Here is a 14,699-nt window from a genome sequence, read left to right as displayed (position 1 = left end):
AGCCTTGTGTGCCTGCTGGAAAAGAGCATTGAAGTACCAGAACTGCTTTTGAAAAGGACTCACCAACCATTGGCCTTGTTGCCAGATCTTACTGTACCATCATACTGTGTCCCTTGATTAATGCAGCAGAATTCTCGAGGCCCCAGGATCAGGCCCAGACTTCTATTGAGGGAGAGTGCAAGGGGTGTTAGCTGTTTTTGTGTTTTAATATTCAGCCCTAGACTGTGGGGGAAGGGTTAGCTCACTGGTTCGAGCGTTGGCCTGCCAAGCCCCAGGGTTGTGATTTCAATCCTTGAGGAGGCCATTTAGGGGGTCTGGGGCAAATGGATTTAAACAAAAAAAGAAGAAAACAACTCAGGGATGGTGCTTGGTGTGGCCGTGAGGGCTCGGGACTCAACTTGATGCCCTCCCAAGGTCCCTTCCAGTTCTGAGAGATGTGAATCCCCATATATTATCATCGGAGTTCTGACCTCCATCCCCAAGGTTAACTATCTCCTGTTTAATGAGTGACTGCTCCTTCTCATGGACTGGCTTGTTGCTGTCTACCTTAAAAAGCCAAAAATATACTGGTTGTGAGAACAGAAACTCAGAGATGCTGCCTATAAGTACAGCCTGTGCCAGGTGCCCTGGGGAATATATGAAGCAAATGGTCTATTTCCAAGAATGCTGGCTTGAATGTTTGCTTTCCTCCTTGTTTGCAGGAAGAGGTACGTCCCCAAGATACTGTGTCCGTTATTGGTGGAGTGGCTGGAGGCAGCAAACAGGGGAGAAGAGCTGCCTGGAAATTTGTAAAGGATAATTGGGAGGAACTTTATAATCGCTATCAGGGTGGATTTTTAATATCTCGACTAATAAAGGTACGTGTAGTTGCCAGGAAACTTTGCTTATGTTATTAATAGCATCTAGACAGTTCTCATAAAAATTGTTCTCCTGGCTTGAAAAATAACTATTCTTATCCCTTTGCAGCTATCAGTGGATGGATTTGCAATTGATAAAATGGCTGCGGAAGTTAAGGTAAGACTTACCTTGCCTGAATGGTTACGGTTTGCTGGCTGCCCCTGGGATCTCTTCAGAACTTTGAGTGCACCTATATTTAAAGCACTGACCCAGGAAATAGTGAATAGACATCCCCAGCCCGCCCTCAGCCTTACAGCTGCCTTCTTTTAGCGATGGCCCAGGTGCCCCGAGCAATGCAGCAGCATTCTGTACTTCCCGGTAAGGTGCCACTGGCACCCAGCACATTGGGTGTATTGGGAAAGACTGTCAGGTTAGTTCTCAACCATGGCAAAGGGCATGGTTAGGGCAGACTTAGTGAGCATCAGCAGCCTTCCTTTGGCCTGTAGTCAGTTATTTCATCTGCTCAGCATCTGCTGAGTTGCCACCGGTTACTTCATAATGTATCCTAAGAAGATCCTCTGGACATTTGCGGGCAGTTACTTCTGCTTTGGGGTGCACTGTCATGTCTGCTACAAAGCTGCGTGAGAACAGCCTATCGTGTTTCTCTGCAATCGATACAGCTGTCCCTCCTACAGGTCAGGGTCGCTGGAGTGTTTGCAGATTAGTGAGTCACATGCTGCATCTCTGAGGGCTCTTTCTACCTCACGGGGCTGAGGTGAGGTTGAGAGGTGGGGTGGGTATTTCTTGATTTTTGCAAGGTTTAGGTGCGTGCGATGTTCTGAAGGGATACAAGTTGTTCCCAGTCAACATTTGTTTTGGGTTAACAGTGAATTGAGAGATAAGCAGCTGGTTGGCTGTTTGTTCCTGCCCTTCTGCTCGGACCATATGTTTCACTGTACACCAGCAGTGCAGTTTAGAGGCTGGGGGGCAACTTCTGCATGTTCTGCAGACAGCTTGACATTGGGTGCGGAGGACTGACTTGGAGAACCATGTTGATTCCTTTAGTCTTGTCTGGTGTAGAAAGCTACTTCCCTGATCACCCTTTTTCCTGGGATTTTAAACTTCCACTTGAAAGAGCTGTGAGTATGTTAGGAAGTGTATTTTTCTCTTACTGAGATGCACGTAGGGTTATTCACTTTCATGGATGCATCTAGTGGTACTTTTCGGACCCACAAAGATTCAGCTTCTGGGAGCACCTCCACTTCTCTGTTTTCTCCAGAAGCTCTCACTGACCACTTGTTCCTGGCTGGCATATATGAGCTGTCGTTACAGTGAAGAGTTTTCTCCCAGGGAAACTCAGTTCTGTGAAAACCCCCAGAGAAACTGAAGGAGACTCCTGCATTCTCACTGCGTTAATTCATAACCCTTTAGTGGTCCTACAAAACATCCGCAGTCGTGCCCAGTCTTCAGCAAAGGGTTAGCAAGAGAGGCCTTGTGTTAGAATGTCTCTTACAGAGCATGTCGCAAAACAATTACTGGGACTCTGGACAGAATTAAAACTCAGCCGCTTATCCAGAGAAGTGATTGAGACCGTTACGCGGCTCTCCCAGTCAGTAGCATGAGCTAATGAGGTTCTGCTCAGTAACGTACGAAGAAGTGTAATGATTAGTCATCCTTATTTTGACAGCCTCCTCCTCTCTGTCCTCACGGTCTGGTAATTCTAGCTGCTAATCTTCAGTGGGGTGCTTTTTAGCTGGAACTATGCTAATGTCCATTCTTCTGGGCAATAGAGACACAGGCACGTTTGTGTGCTGCAAAACTGTCTCAGGCATTCATGCTGTCAGCGGTGCCCCTTCCTGTCTGGGGACCAAGGCCTGTGTAAAAGCAGCATGTTAACAAAGAACGTGACCATTAACAAAGGTATGAGTAACCCTAAGGGATATTGGTTTTGATTTAGTGTCTTCCACGTAGCCTAGTGGCAGCCACAGCTTGGCGTTTTCTCATCTGCTGCCCTCCCAGGGATGAGATGGGTGCTGGCTTTGTTTAACTTCAGTGTGCTGTCGCTGGTAGTCAGTACACAGAGCTAGGTGGCAGTGTCAGAATCCATAAAGTGTTGGATTTCCCTACCAGAGCACGGAGGGGCTGGAACTACTGTGAACCATTGGTGCTGAAAGACCTTGAACCAAACTGTAAACCCAGATATGGTGCAAACCACTTCAAGCCAGGGGAGCAGCAGCCTCTCCCCACCCTCCAGCACCTGTGCCAGTGCAGAGCAATGAAAAGGCGTCTTGTTGTGCCCACGCAGTACCTGTGGTTACACAAACTACGGAGCCCTGTTCTGTGGTCTTTACTCACCCAGCTGAGCATATTGACAACATTGTCTCTTCTTGCATGAGTACGAGCTCCAGGATCTACATAGACTATGCTTGTTGCTTTTGTAGAAATACTTCCTACCCAACTGGTGAATGTGACGATTTAAAAAATGCCTCTTATCCATGGCAGTTGATGGAAGGTTGTGTGTTTTGTACAGGCCTTCTTCGAGAGTCACCCCGCTCCATCAGCAGAACGCACCATCCAGCAGTGTTGTGAAAATATCTTGCTGAACGCAGCTTGGCTGAACCGGGACGCGGAGAGCATCCACCAGTATCTTCTGCAGCGCAAGGCCCTGCCTTCCATGGTGTGAATCTGTGCATGCAGCTGCTGCAGTCCTGCTGCCTCGTCAGAGGGAGACAGAGGAGCTACCCAACAGCTGATTCATATGCCAAGAATTGGAGTCTTTTCTCAACGCGATGGGGATTGGACAATGAATGTAGTTAACTGGTTCCTGCTCACACTCCAGAATTAAATTCTATTAAAAAATTATCAGCAATTCAGCAAAAAGCAGTCTGTAAATATGATAGTAATAAAATAGAGCATAACAAACTGTGAAACTTCCTCACGCCTTGTCGGTGGTTAAAATATTTAACACCCGCTACCCACCCTCTTATTGACAGATGTTCTGGGTTTTTTTTTACATCCCCTAATGAGGAAACCAGAGGCTCTGGGTCAGTGGAATTTTGTGATGAGCCTGGGGCAGGAATGGGTTAACACCTCTATAAGGCAGAGACCTCTGAGACTCCGTAGTGTGCGTTGTATGGAACAGTTCACTCTGAAAGGCAGGTAGCTGGTATAACATAGTCTGAGTCTGCATAAATTCCACCCGCGTGGGTTTTGGGAGACGATTTTCCTGCAACCTCCAATCAAATCCAAGGCTAGTAGATTCCCCCATCCCTTCTGTGTCACCTCTTGGCAAAAAGAAGAATGTTCTGTCGCTCTTTGGTTTTTCTCCTTGGTTCCACTTGCTGATGTCCTTCTTAGAGATAAAGGAATAGTTTAAGGAAACATCTTTCATAGCCACATTAAATAAGAGATCAATTTATGCAATTTTTTTCCTTATTAAATGCACCCTCAAAATGCATGTGAATGAGGAAATAGAGTAGTGCGTGACTGATTCCCCTCAGCCACTGATGAGGGCAGGCACCCATGACTTGTTTAAAAGACCTAGCTTGATCCACCTCCTCACACCCATAGCCACACTTGCTTTTTAGTTCCTTTGCTGTGATGTTGATGGTCATTTGATTCAGAAGCCTTAAATTAGTGATAACTGGTGTGATGATGAAGTCTAAGTTTTTGCCATCATGTACTTCACAAAACAGCATGGTCTATTAATCAGGCAACACCATTTATTAAACAGACGTTTGAGTTCCCATGGTTTTTTCTTTTAACAGAAATTCATATTTGGTGTGGCTTTTAACTGTATTTCAGAAGGTCATCAGACTAATTGTCAGACTGCTTCCCTGGAATTTTTTTGTGCTCTCGTTTAAAAAAAAAAAAATTAAAACAGTTGGCGTTAATAAAAATGTCAATGTGAAATCCATGTCCTGGTTTTTGTGTTCTGTCCAAGTCCTGAGGAGGCGTGGCTGCTTCAGGTTAATTGTTGCAGCTGAGACAGTGTCTTAAATGGCTGCTGTTGGTCCGATGTGTCTTTTAACTGCCCCAAGGTGCGCTTGCCCTCAGCTGTTTTTTGTCTCTCCCACAGCCAGTGATGGGGGATTGGGCATCGTTCCCTGTAAGCTGAACAATTGGGTGGCCACCCAGGAGAGATACAAATGTATAGAGATTTGTTGTATAAAGATTTCCCAGCATAAGTCATCCCAGGCTTTAAAAACCAAGGAGGTAGCTGGGAGCTGAACCCTGAAATGGAAAGAGAATAAGTAAAAGAGACAGAGTTGGGTGAAGATGGAGCGGGCAGACTCCTGTATGAAGCTATATGCAGGAAAGCTGGGACGTAATGCTACACGAAAAATGCTCAAGACACGGATCACCTGAGCAAAGATACTGTGTCAAGGTAATTCAGGGGTAATAGGTAGCTTTGTAGCTATTGCAGATGTGGGCTCTTCAGCATCTTGATCATGTAACGGTCTGAAAAATGCCGGCGTCCCTAAGGTTAGTGCAGCTGTATGGTCAGAAATGTGAGGAAAATGGGCAGTTGACCTGCTCCCTGTGTGTTCCTGTTCACAGCAACTTAACGTACCGACAAAACCAATGTTTTGTTTGCTGGCAGGGCTGCAGTGCCTGTTGAACTGAAGAAGAGCAACCTGGCTCATCTTGCATGCTGAGAAAATAACCTGCAAAGTTCTCATTCCAGTGTGACTGGTGAAGTATGAAGAGAAAAGAATGCTGCTTGTTCTTTGACACCAGATGCAGCTGCTAAGTTGAGACTGTGGTTTTGACTTGTAAAAGAAGCATGTTTGATTTGCAAGTTAATTGAGGTAGAACAACAAAAATAACACCTTTGTAATCACTGTTCAGCTTACTAACTAACAAATGGGAAGGTTGTTTTGGAGCCCAGATGAAGACAAATCTGGTTTCTTTTGTCCTCTTCCATCGACTCAGCCTGCAGCTTGGTACAAACTAGTATTCTGTTTCAAGACACCCCAGAAAGGAGTAACGGGTTGCTGCAGATCAGGGTTGAGGTACCTCAGTGGAGTTTGATTTGAAGGTTGTGTGACAAGTAACAGGAATTTCACAGTATAGGAGTGAGGCATGTTTTGCGATGCTGTGGATGGAACATCAGGGTTGATTATAGGTAACCTCCACAGCAGTTCATTTAACAAGGGTTTCCACTACATTGTATTGGGAAGTTAGTAGTAGTAGTAGTACTACTACTACTACTACTATTGGGAAGTTAGGCACATTAAAAACAGACATCTCAGCTCTTTCTTCTCTTCTCGTTTGTTTCACTCCACTAGCTCCTCCTGGAGATCTAAACCAGGCAGGAAGTAGGAGAGCTGCAGCACAGGGTGCAGCAACAAACACTTTCCTATCCTGCTTTGGAGGAATTAGCTTCTATTCTATCCCAGTCCTGGCCTGGCTGCTGTGAAATACTCCCAGATCCCTTCTCCTTACAGGAGCCTTGCTACTCAGCTATTTGCATCCCAGGGTGGTTTGTGGGAAAATCTGTATCAGATTTATTTTCCTCCCTCACTTGAAACATGGGCTTCCTGAAGGGCTCATCCTACAATCTGGATATATTGTAGGCACCTGCCTGGGCCTGCAGCTTCTGGTCACATTGCATCTCTTAAGCAGCAGTGTGCAAAGTGTAAGAGTGGACTCCTTGGGCTCTAATCCTGGTGGCTTAGACACTGTCTGAATAATCTATGCCTCATCTTACCCATGCTTGGGTACCACGTGTCCCTCCCAGGCAGGCTGAGGTTGGAGTTGAGCGCCAAGATGCTGTCATGAAAGGCCGCTTACCCTTCCCATGCCCAGGCAGGTGGTGCTGTGACGGGGACCAGGCATGTCCTCCGAGGGAGGTCCCTTTAAAGGAACAGGCGCTCTGCATGTGCTAGGATGGCAGGTGGGCATTGCTAAGCTCAGTGATCAAAACAGCCCCCCTTGGAATTGCTGCGCCTGGGCCCCCGGTTGGCTGGCCGGCAGCTGTGCCAAAACTGCTCATTTGAATCCCAGTCAACTGAGGCGCTGCGTAGGTTTGGAACAGATGTGACTCCTACCACAGACCTCACTTCCTGCTATGTGCAAATGGAGGCGGGGCTTCCATAAACACAAAACAGCCAAGTAATAGAAATAAGCTGCGTCCTTTGGGCAGAAGGTTTAACTCTGATCTCTCCACGTGTCAGGCTAGACCGGGATCTCAAGTTAAATGCTGTTTTAAAACAAATTGCCTTGCTTAGGTTGCCAGCCCCAGCTTAGGTCATTCAAATGCAGCTTTTAGAAAATGCAGACCTCAACCTCTCCTGCGACTGGCTTTTGCCATGTTCTCAGCCTGGACAATGAAAGTAGACTAATTTCAAGTGACCATCTCAATTTCCTTTCCAAGTTCTCACCCACCAGGACTTCCCACGTCTCAACTAATGCTGTAGGGAATCTTGATGGACTTTCCACTGGTGTTTTGAAAATGTTGAAATACATTAGTTTTTTGGAAATTTTAACAATTTAGAGGTTAAATTTGACTCAATTTTTTGCTTACTAAGGGCTTGCTTTAGGTCTTCCTACTCAGTAGGTCATGTCCTATGAAGTCTGCTGGTGCATCTGAAGAAGATACGTGCAGGGCTGAAACTCAGGGTGCTAACTTATAATTGGTCCTGTCTGGGAAAGGACGCTGATTGAAATATCTTTCATTTCAGCCTCCAAGACACCAGTTTAAATGCAGCCAGTCTCGGTTGTGATCATGAATAATGGTCACCTGCCAGTTTGATTGTCCACATGATTTTCATACTGTGATTTGGGCTACCAGCACAGCTGCTTTCAAAAGGATTAAATTCAGGTTTAAATGCGGGTTTTTTGGTAAGTGTTCTAGCCTTTGGAGGCAGGCTGGAACAGGCAGATGGGGTGAGCCATTTGCAAACTTCCAGGCTCTAAATCTTGTACAAAGTGATCACTTCCCAAAGGTTTGAATCTTCCCCAGGGGATGAGACAATATTTAGTCTCAAAGTTCGGAGTGGGGAAGCGTGGGCCTTCCAGGCTGATGTGGAATTAAGCCACACTTGAATGTTCAGTCTCTGTCCCACTCTCCAAAACCCCCTGAGCCTCTGAAGAAAGGAAGATTCTCTCTAGCAGAGTCTGGTTTGCAGCATCTGAAGTCTTCTGCCAGGGCCTTTCTTTGACCAGAATCGCACCAAGGACATGTGCTTTTATTTCTTACCGCCAAAGGGGTCGTTGAGGGACAGCTGGGGATAAGCTCTGTGGTCGGGGTGAAGCACAGTGGGGAAGCCTGTGAGCTTGAGGGGATTCAGAGAGCTTTAAGGCAGAAAGGTGAGGCGCTGAACCTCTCAGCGTTGCTCTTTGGCCCCTACTCACCAGTAGATCATTTATTGTCATGGCCCTGTGTACTGTGGGGTCAGAAGGAGCAGGAATCGAGGGACAGGACTGAACAGTTTGGCTCTCAGCTCCCCCATGGTACAGATTGTTCCAGGGCCTCCCCCAGAACATGCTGTGAAGTTGCTCCACTTTCTCGCTGGCTGTCTCTGCCCTCGCCCTGGTAATGGTCCTGTGCTGAACATTCTACAGCTCATCCATTAATCTGAGATGCTTCACTAATTAAAATCTGTTTTAGTGCATGAGGCAGACCGCCCCCCCTCCCCATGGAAATGGGCTCTCTGGAGAGCGGGGACTACATCAGCTATCCCGAGTCATTCCTTGGCCGCCTGCCCTCCCGATCAGAACGGTGCTAGGGACAGCCAGGGAAAGGCAAGGTCTGGGCTAGCGGGAGTCTAGTGCGCTTTCCTACACCCATGGAAAACGTAGCACCCCTTCTAGCCACCCCCCCACCCCCGGGGAAGCTGGGTAGTTCAGCTCCCCCCGCGCAAAGGGCTGCAAAGCACAGGGAACTAGACACAGTATTAGGCGAAGCAATGGGCAGCGGATGGCTCAGAGTGGACGGTATCCTTGCCTAGAACATTGCTGTGTTCCCAGCCCTAGGCTGGGTTGCAGCTCTGGTGGAATGTTCCAACTGTTCCCATCCGGGGCGGAATAAATTTCATTCTGCGCACCAAGGCCTGTGCAGCTGTGACCCACCAGTAGAAACAGCCTGCTGGCTGTGAGCGCTCTGCTAATCAGCTGGGTGGCATTGGAAGCTCTCCCAGTTGCCGCCCAAGTGCTCCGCTTAGAGGAAACCCTGGTCCACAGTGAAAACGACCTGTTGCAGGCTCCAAGTTGCTCTGTTGCCAGGGAGGAGGCCAGTGTGCTGCTGTCTCCCATAGGCTGAGCTCACTGGTTTGGTTTACACTCAGCACCAGAGCCACAAAGGGATTAGGTGTGCCACAGCCCAAACTCCCTTTAGGAGGTGGGCCTTACTGGGAACGTCTACACTGCAAAGAACCCAGGTCATCTTGGTTTGTGGCAGTATTGATGTTCTTGCCGTGCTGGTGCCCGGGATCTGAACCCAGCAAGGGTGGTGGGCCTGGGAACCCAGGATCTGCCCCGTGGCCTGGACCTGATTCAGTTGGTGAGAGCCCTGTGGTTGGTCTGAGCTCAAACTCTGGCAGTTTGCAGCTGGCTACACAAGCTAGTGGATGAGACTGATAGCAGCATTTCACTGTGACAGTTATGAAAACACCACCCTCTCTTTGGCGGGGAGGAGAAGGGCAGAGGTACTACGTTAGTGGCAAGTGAGAAGAAAGGAAAAGGAGGACAACCTCCCCATCTGCTGCTGTTTAAATTCCTGCCTGGTCAGAGACAGACCTGCATTGTTCTCCTTTCCCCATGCAGGGGAATGTGTTTAAAACCCCAAGGGGTGCAGTGTGGCCCCACCATGCGGTTGATCCCATTGCTGTCCAGGGCTGGGCTATCTCCCAAGACTAGCCTACGCTTTGGCTCAAATCTGGTTGTTAAAAATTCCCTGGAGCTTTTCAGCACAGTTAGCCTTGCAGTTCGGTGCTGGAGCTCTGCTCATCCTCATTTGGCATAATTAACCTTCTCCATATTCTCAGTGAGATGAGAGGGCCTCCACTCCTGGACCTAAACCCGTAAGTAGTATCCCTTTGCTTTGCTGAACAATTGTCATGTTCCTCCCCAGAGGTGGCTGCATTTCTGACGGCAGTAGCGTTTGCTTTGCCACCGTTGCAGCTTCTTGAAAGGTGACTATGAGTGTGGACACTGCTCCAAGAGTCGTATCAGCATTTTTATTCCTGTTGGAACCTCATTGCTACTTCGGTAGCACGTAGGGGCCTCACATGCAATCAGGACCCCGGTGTGCTTGGGTGGGCTACAACCACCTAGTAAGAGAGCTCTTGCCCTCTGGAGCTTCCAGTCTATGGGGCTGGGCTGTCACAGGAGAAGCCATATCCTACTAAACTTCAGCCTACAGAGTTCAAGAACCTAGTCAAAAAAGGTGGCAAGGGAAGGGGCTTTTTCAAAGTTACTCCTGAGAGCAGCAGCAGAGCCAAGAAGAGAACTCGCTCTCCTGCCCTGGATGCTGACTGCCTTCTTCACTCGGCCACTCTGCTGTACTACTGCTGGGGCCTCTGGAAGCTGTACCACTATTCAGCTGGCAAAGCTCACCCCTTCTACAAATAGAGCGACTGAGATACAGAGTGGTTAAGTGACTTACTCAAGGTCACGTGGTGAGCTAGTGGCAGCAAAACCCAGCACCCTGTGCCCTCCAGCCATCTGCTCTAACCATGCCCCAGGGAGAAAAAAAAAATAGGGAGCCCTGCAGTGCCTTAAAGACAGATTGATTTGGGCATCAGCTTTTGTGGGCAAAAGTCCACTTTGTCAGATGTTGTTGCAGATAAAAATGAACACAGCTACGGCTACCTCTCTCATACGTTAAAGGCTAGCAAAATAGTTTATTAGGTGAGCTTTCATGGGACAGACCCACTTCAGGTCTGTCCCACGAAAGCTCACCTAATAAACTATTTTGCTTGTCTTTAAAGTGCTACTTTACTGCTTTTTGTTTTGATAGGGTATAGACTAGCACGGCTTCCTCTCTGTTACTTCTCTGATACTTGTCACTCTGTTCATGGAGTTAGGAACTGAACTGAAGAACAGTGTTCCCTGTAAGCTGAGCCCTTGGATAGCCACCCAGGAGATTCAGGGGCTGCCCAGCTGAGTAGCAGAGCACCCACAGCCAGCAGCATGTGTCTATTGGTGATGCACATCTGTACACACCTTGGTGCACATCAAATTTATTCCACCCTGGGATGGAAAATATGGCTGGGAATAGTAACAAAGAGGAAGCCGTGCTAGTCTATACACTATCAAAACAAAAAAGCAGTCAAGTAGCACTTTAAAGATTAGCAAAATGGTTTATTAGGTGAGCTTTCGTGGGACAGACCTGGGAATGCTGCTGAAGAGTGCCTGATTCTCATTCTAACCCCTCCACCCCCTGGAACACGCACCCCATGGGGAGTATTGCAGCTCCAGAGCCTGGGGGCTTGGGCTGAGCTGTGTTCTAACAGTCAGCACTTTGTGGCAGGGATTCCAGGACTCCCTAGTTCATCGAGTTGGTGTATGAGAACAGGATGATACAAGCCCGCTGTCCCATGCATGCGGAGCATACCATTTATGGCAGTCAGAGCAGAAGGCTACAGCCAGACCAATCAGAGCCAATGCTGCAGTCTCTTTTACACACTCAATGCCAGTGCTTTGATTTCTGCCATGGGGCACATTCGTACACAGCCCCTTCACCCCTGGGCCGTGCGGGAGGAGCACACCCCTTGAGAAGGGCCAGCTGACAGCAGTGCCCTGGGGCAGGCATCTGCGTTGAGCTGGGCATTAATGAGTTTTGTAACACTCCAGCTGGGTGTGTGACAGGGTTGGTATTTTTTCTAACAAGCTCCAGTGCCCGGGCTTAGAGCCAGGCTGATTTGGGAGCAGGCCACCCTTTGGGGAAACCCAGGAGCCAGAGCCAAGCTACCGTGCTGGGTGGAACCGACGTGAAAAGTATTGGCGTGAATCCATCCACTAGGGGAGCAGGGTTGGATGAGTTTCACCTTTGAGTCTTGTGCCTTGCTAGAGGACGGGCCCTGGAGAGGAGAGACAGGGGTTTACCCCGAGGAGGAGGAGGAGCTGCTCCTTGCACCCCAGTGAGATCACAGCTGCTGCACAAGTTGAGATGCAACTAGTTGATGTGGTGGTGAATGCGGTACAGCCCGCTGCCCACCCCGGCAGCAAAAGCACTCTACAGGCATTAATGGATGCTGCCTCCTACCAGCTGGAGCCAGGCTCCTGCCCAAGCATGTCTCCCCTAGAGTTAACCTGGGGCTTAGCACCTAGGCTGGCTGATCCCAGCTGCTCGGCCATGCTCCAATCACACGTGTGCAGCTGCATTCCCACTGGTGCTGCTCCAAGCTGGGATAGGCTCTGGCACTTCTGGGGCAAATCCCAGGGGTCTGGATGAGGGGCTGCTCTGTAATGAGCCCCTGGGGCTGGCCTGGGCACAGCCCCCTTCCATGCGCTGAGCAAAAAGACAGCAGGCCACGTGCAAGGGGGGTTTACTCCCTACCAGGGTGTCTAAACTGGCAGGAGACTTGCAGTGCAGGAGCCCCCGTGGGTCTGTGCAAAGGCCTGCGAAGACTCTGTGCACCCAGAGTTACAGCCTGTGTCCCCACAGGCCGGTGAGTTAAAACAGAACCTGGGCTCTGACCTCCAGGCACAGCTGGCCGGGCTTCAGAGCAGAGCTCCCTGCAAGCAGAGTGCCCCGGGCGGGAAGCCTGTGTTCCTACTGGTGGTGTACATCCGCACATGCCCAGAACAACACCGATTGCGCTCATGAATTGAAGTCGTGAGTGGGAACAGCGCTTCACAGCATCTCCATCTTCAGCTCACCGTGGGGGTGGGGGACAGGAAGGTGCTTAGGGCTAAAACGGGGTTAGGGCTGCAGCCAGACCCTGCCTTCCCCCGTGGGAGACTTACCAGTCAGGCAGTGGTAAAGCTGAGGCTAGGCCCAGGGATCTCCTCCTCTCCCTCCTCCCTTTTGACTATATTGAGCTCAGCTCTGGCCACCAGCTGTACATAACTGTCTGAATGGGCCTGGGGCCGATGGGTGTTCCCTGCACTGTGTACCCTTGATGTAGGCGTCCTGGAGTTATGGCTATGCTCACCTCACTGACTGAGATCGTTGCTTGACACTTCTTGGCCACAAATGAGCTGGCTAGATCCTTAGTCTCCCAGTTGTGAGGCAACAGCTGCTGCGGTGATTCACTCTGAAGGACAGGACTGGAAGTCTGTGGTGTTGGCTGCAGGACCGGAGGCTCCCCATCCTCTCAGCTTCATCAAGCTTCTTCCCTTCCTGGCCTCACCTCTTGTGCCAGAACAACAAGAAGTCCTGTGGCACCTTATAGACTAACAGATATTTTGAAGCATGAGCTTTCGTGGGCAAAGACCCACTTCATCAGATGCACAGCTACCCCTCTTGTGCCAGGTGACTGAGAGGTTATCAAATGGCTCTTGTGGTCTACCCCAGAGAGGATGCACTTCAACACTGGTGAGCAATCCCTGTGCAGCGTTACTCAGCCGTTAACTCTGTGTTCCACCCCAGAGTTGGCTGCATTTCAGCACGTTGCTCTTACACACCTCATGGGCTCCGCCTTGCAGGTGGCTGCCCTTCAGTGGTGGGTTGAGTGATACCCTATCAATTTATCAGCATTTAAAAGCATTTTTGTGGCAGTAAATTTGCTATCGCCCACTGCCCATCCCCAGTGGTCCCTCCCTCGTGATGATCTCAGAGCACTTTACAGGCACTAATGAAGTCCACATCGTAACATCTTCAGGCTGAAATGAGAGGTAGTCAGCCCTCGAAAGCACTGGAGTTGTAGGGCTGCACTCGCGGACTACTTGGGAGAGTCAGTTTAGAGCAGAAATTACAGTACTGGCCTATTTATTTTGTGCCAGCTCACAAAAGCCCATCGCCCAAAGGCCCCCGGAGCTGGGCTTGCTGAATGCATCTGGCTGCATCTCCAGGTGCGGCACCTGCCTTAGGATGCCCTCTATGCCTTTGGGCCCAGAGAATGAGTGAGGCCCATGAGAGAGAGCAGCTGGGAGTGGAAAGGAATCTGTAGGAGTGGATGAGGCCATTAGAAGGACCAGTGGCAAATGCTGACTGGCAGTTAAGGCTGGGTGGGGCCAGCCAGACAAGGCAATTAGGAGGAATTACGTAAGAACGACCACACTGGGTCAGACCAAAGGTCCATCCAGCCCAGTATCCTGTCTGCCGACAGTGGCCAGTGCCAGGTGCCCCAGAAGAGGTGAACCGAAGACAATGATCAAACTATTTGTCTCCTGCCATCTGTCTCCAACCTTTGACTAAAGGCTGGGGCACCATACTTTACCCTTGGCTAGTAGCCATTTATGGACCTAACCTCCAAAAATGTATCAAGCTCTTTTTTAGACTCTGTTAGAGTGCTGGCCTTCACAGCCTCCTCCGGTAAGGAGTTCCACAGGTTGACTGTGCGCTGTGTGAAGAAAAATTTTCTTTTATTAGTTTTAAACCTACTACCCATTAATTTCATTTGGTGTCCTCTAGTTCTTATATTATGGAAACAAGTAAATAACTTTCCCATATTCACTTTCTCCACACCATTCATGATTTTATATACCTCTCCACACCACACCTCACTTCCTGCATCCTGGCTTTACGGGTGCATCACTTTAGTAATACTGGGCATGGGGGGGGACTATGTGGACAGAAACCAGTGGAATCTGGCAGCCCTGCGCATGGGCAAGAGTAAATAAAATATCTTGTGGCCTGCAACTAGAACCTAGGGCCACCACTGGCCTAATCACCATCCATGCAGCGAACAATGAAAAGGACTCAAAAGCTGGTGGTTTCCCAGCTGGCTGGGGGCAGCTGGGTTCCTGCC

General features: G+C 49.2%; 1 protein-coding gene across 2 annotated transcripts in view; it reads left to right on the top strand.

Annotated features, from left to right (window-relative positions):
* NPEPPS (aminopeptidase puromycin sensitive) overlaps positions 1 to 4,749 on the top strand; it is a 57,642-nt gene extending 52,893 nt beyond the window's left edge. For both annotated transcript variants that reach the window (XM_074978826.1, XM_074978827.1), the window contains 3 exons: positions 702 to 857; positions 967 to 1,014; positions 3,368 to 4,749. In XM_074978826.1, the coding sequence (XP_074834927.1) occupies positions 702 to 857; positions 967 to 1,014; positions 3,368 to 3,520 (357 nt within the window). In that variant the 3' untranslated portion in view covers positions 3,521 to 4,749. The remainder of the gene's footprint in view (positions 1 to 701; positions 858 to 966; positions 1,015 to 3,367) is intronic.
* Positions 4,750 to 14,699: the final 9,950 nt, after the last annotated feature.

Source organism: Carettochelys insculpta, chromosome 28 (genome assembly GCF_033958435.1).
Source record: "Carettochelys insculpta isolate YL-2023 chromosome 28, ASM3395843v1, whole genome shotgun sequence".
NCBI lineage: Eukaryota > Metazoa > Chordata > Testudines > Carettochelyidae > Carettochelys > Carettochelys insculpta.
This window is presented reverse-complemented; position numbering and strand designations above follow the sequence as displayed.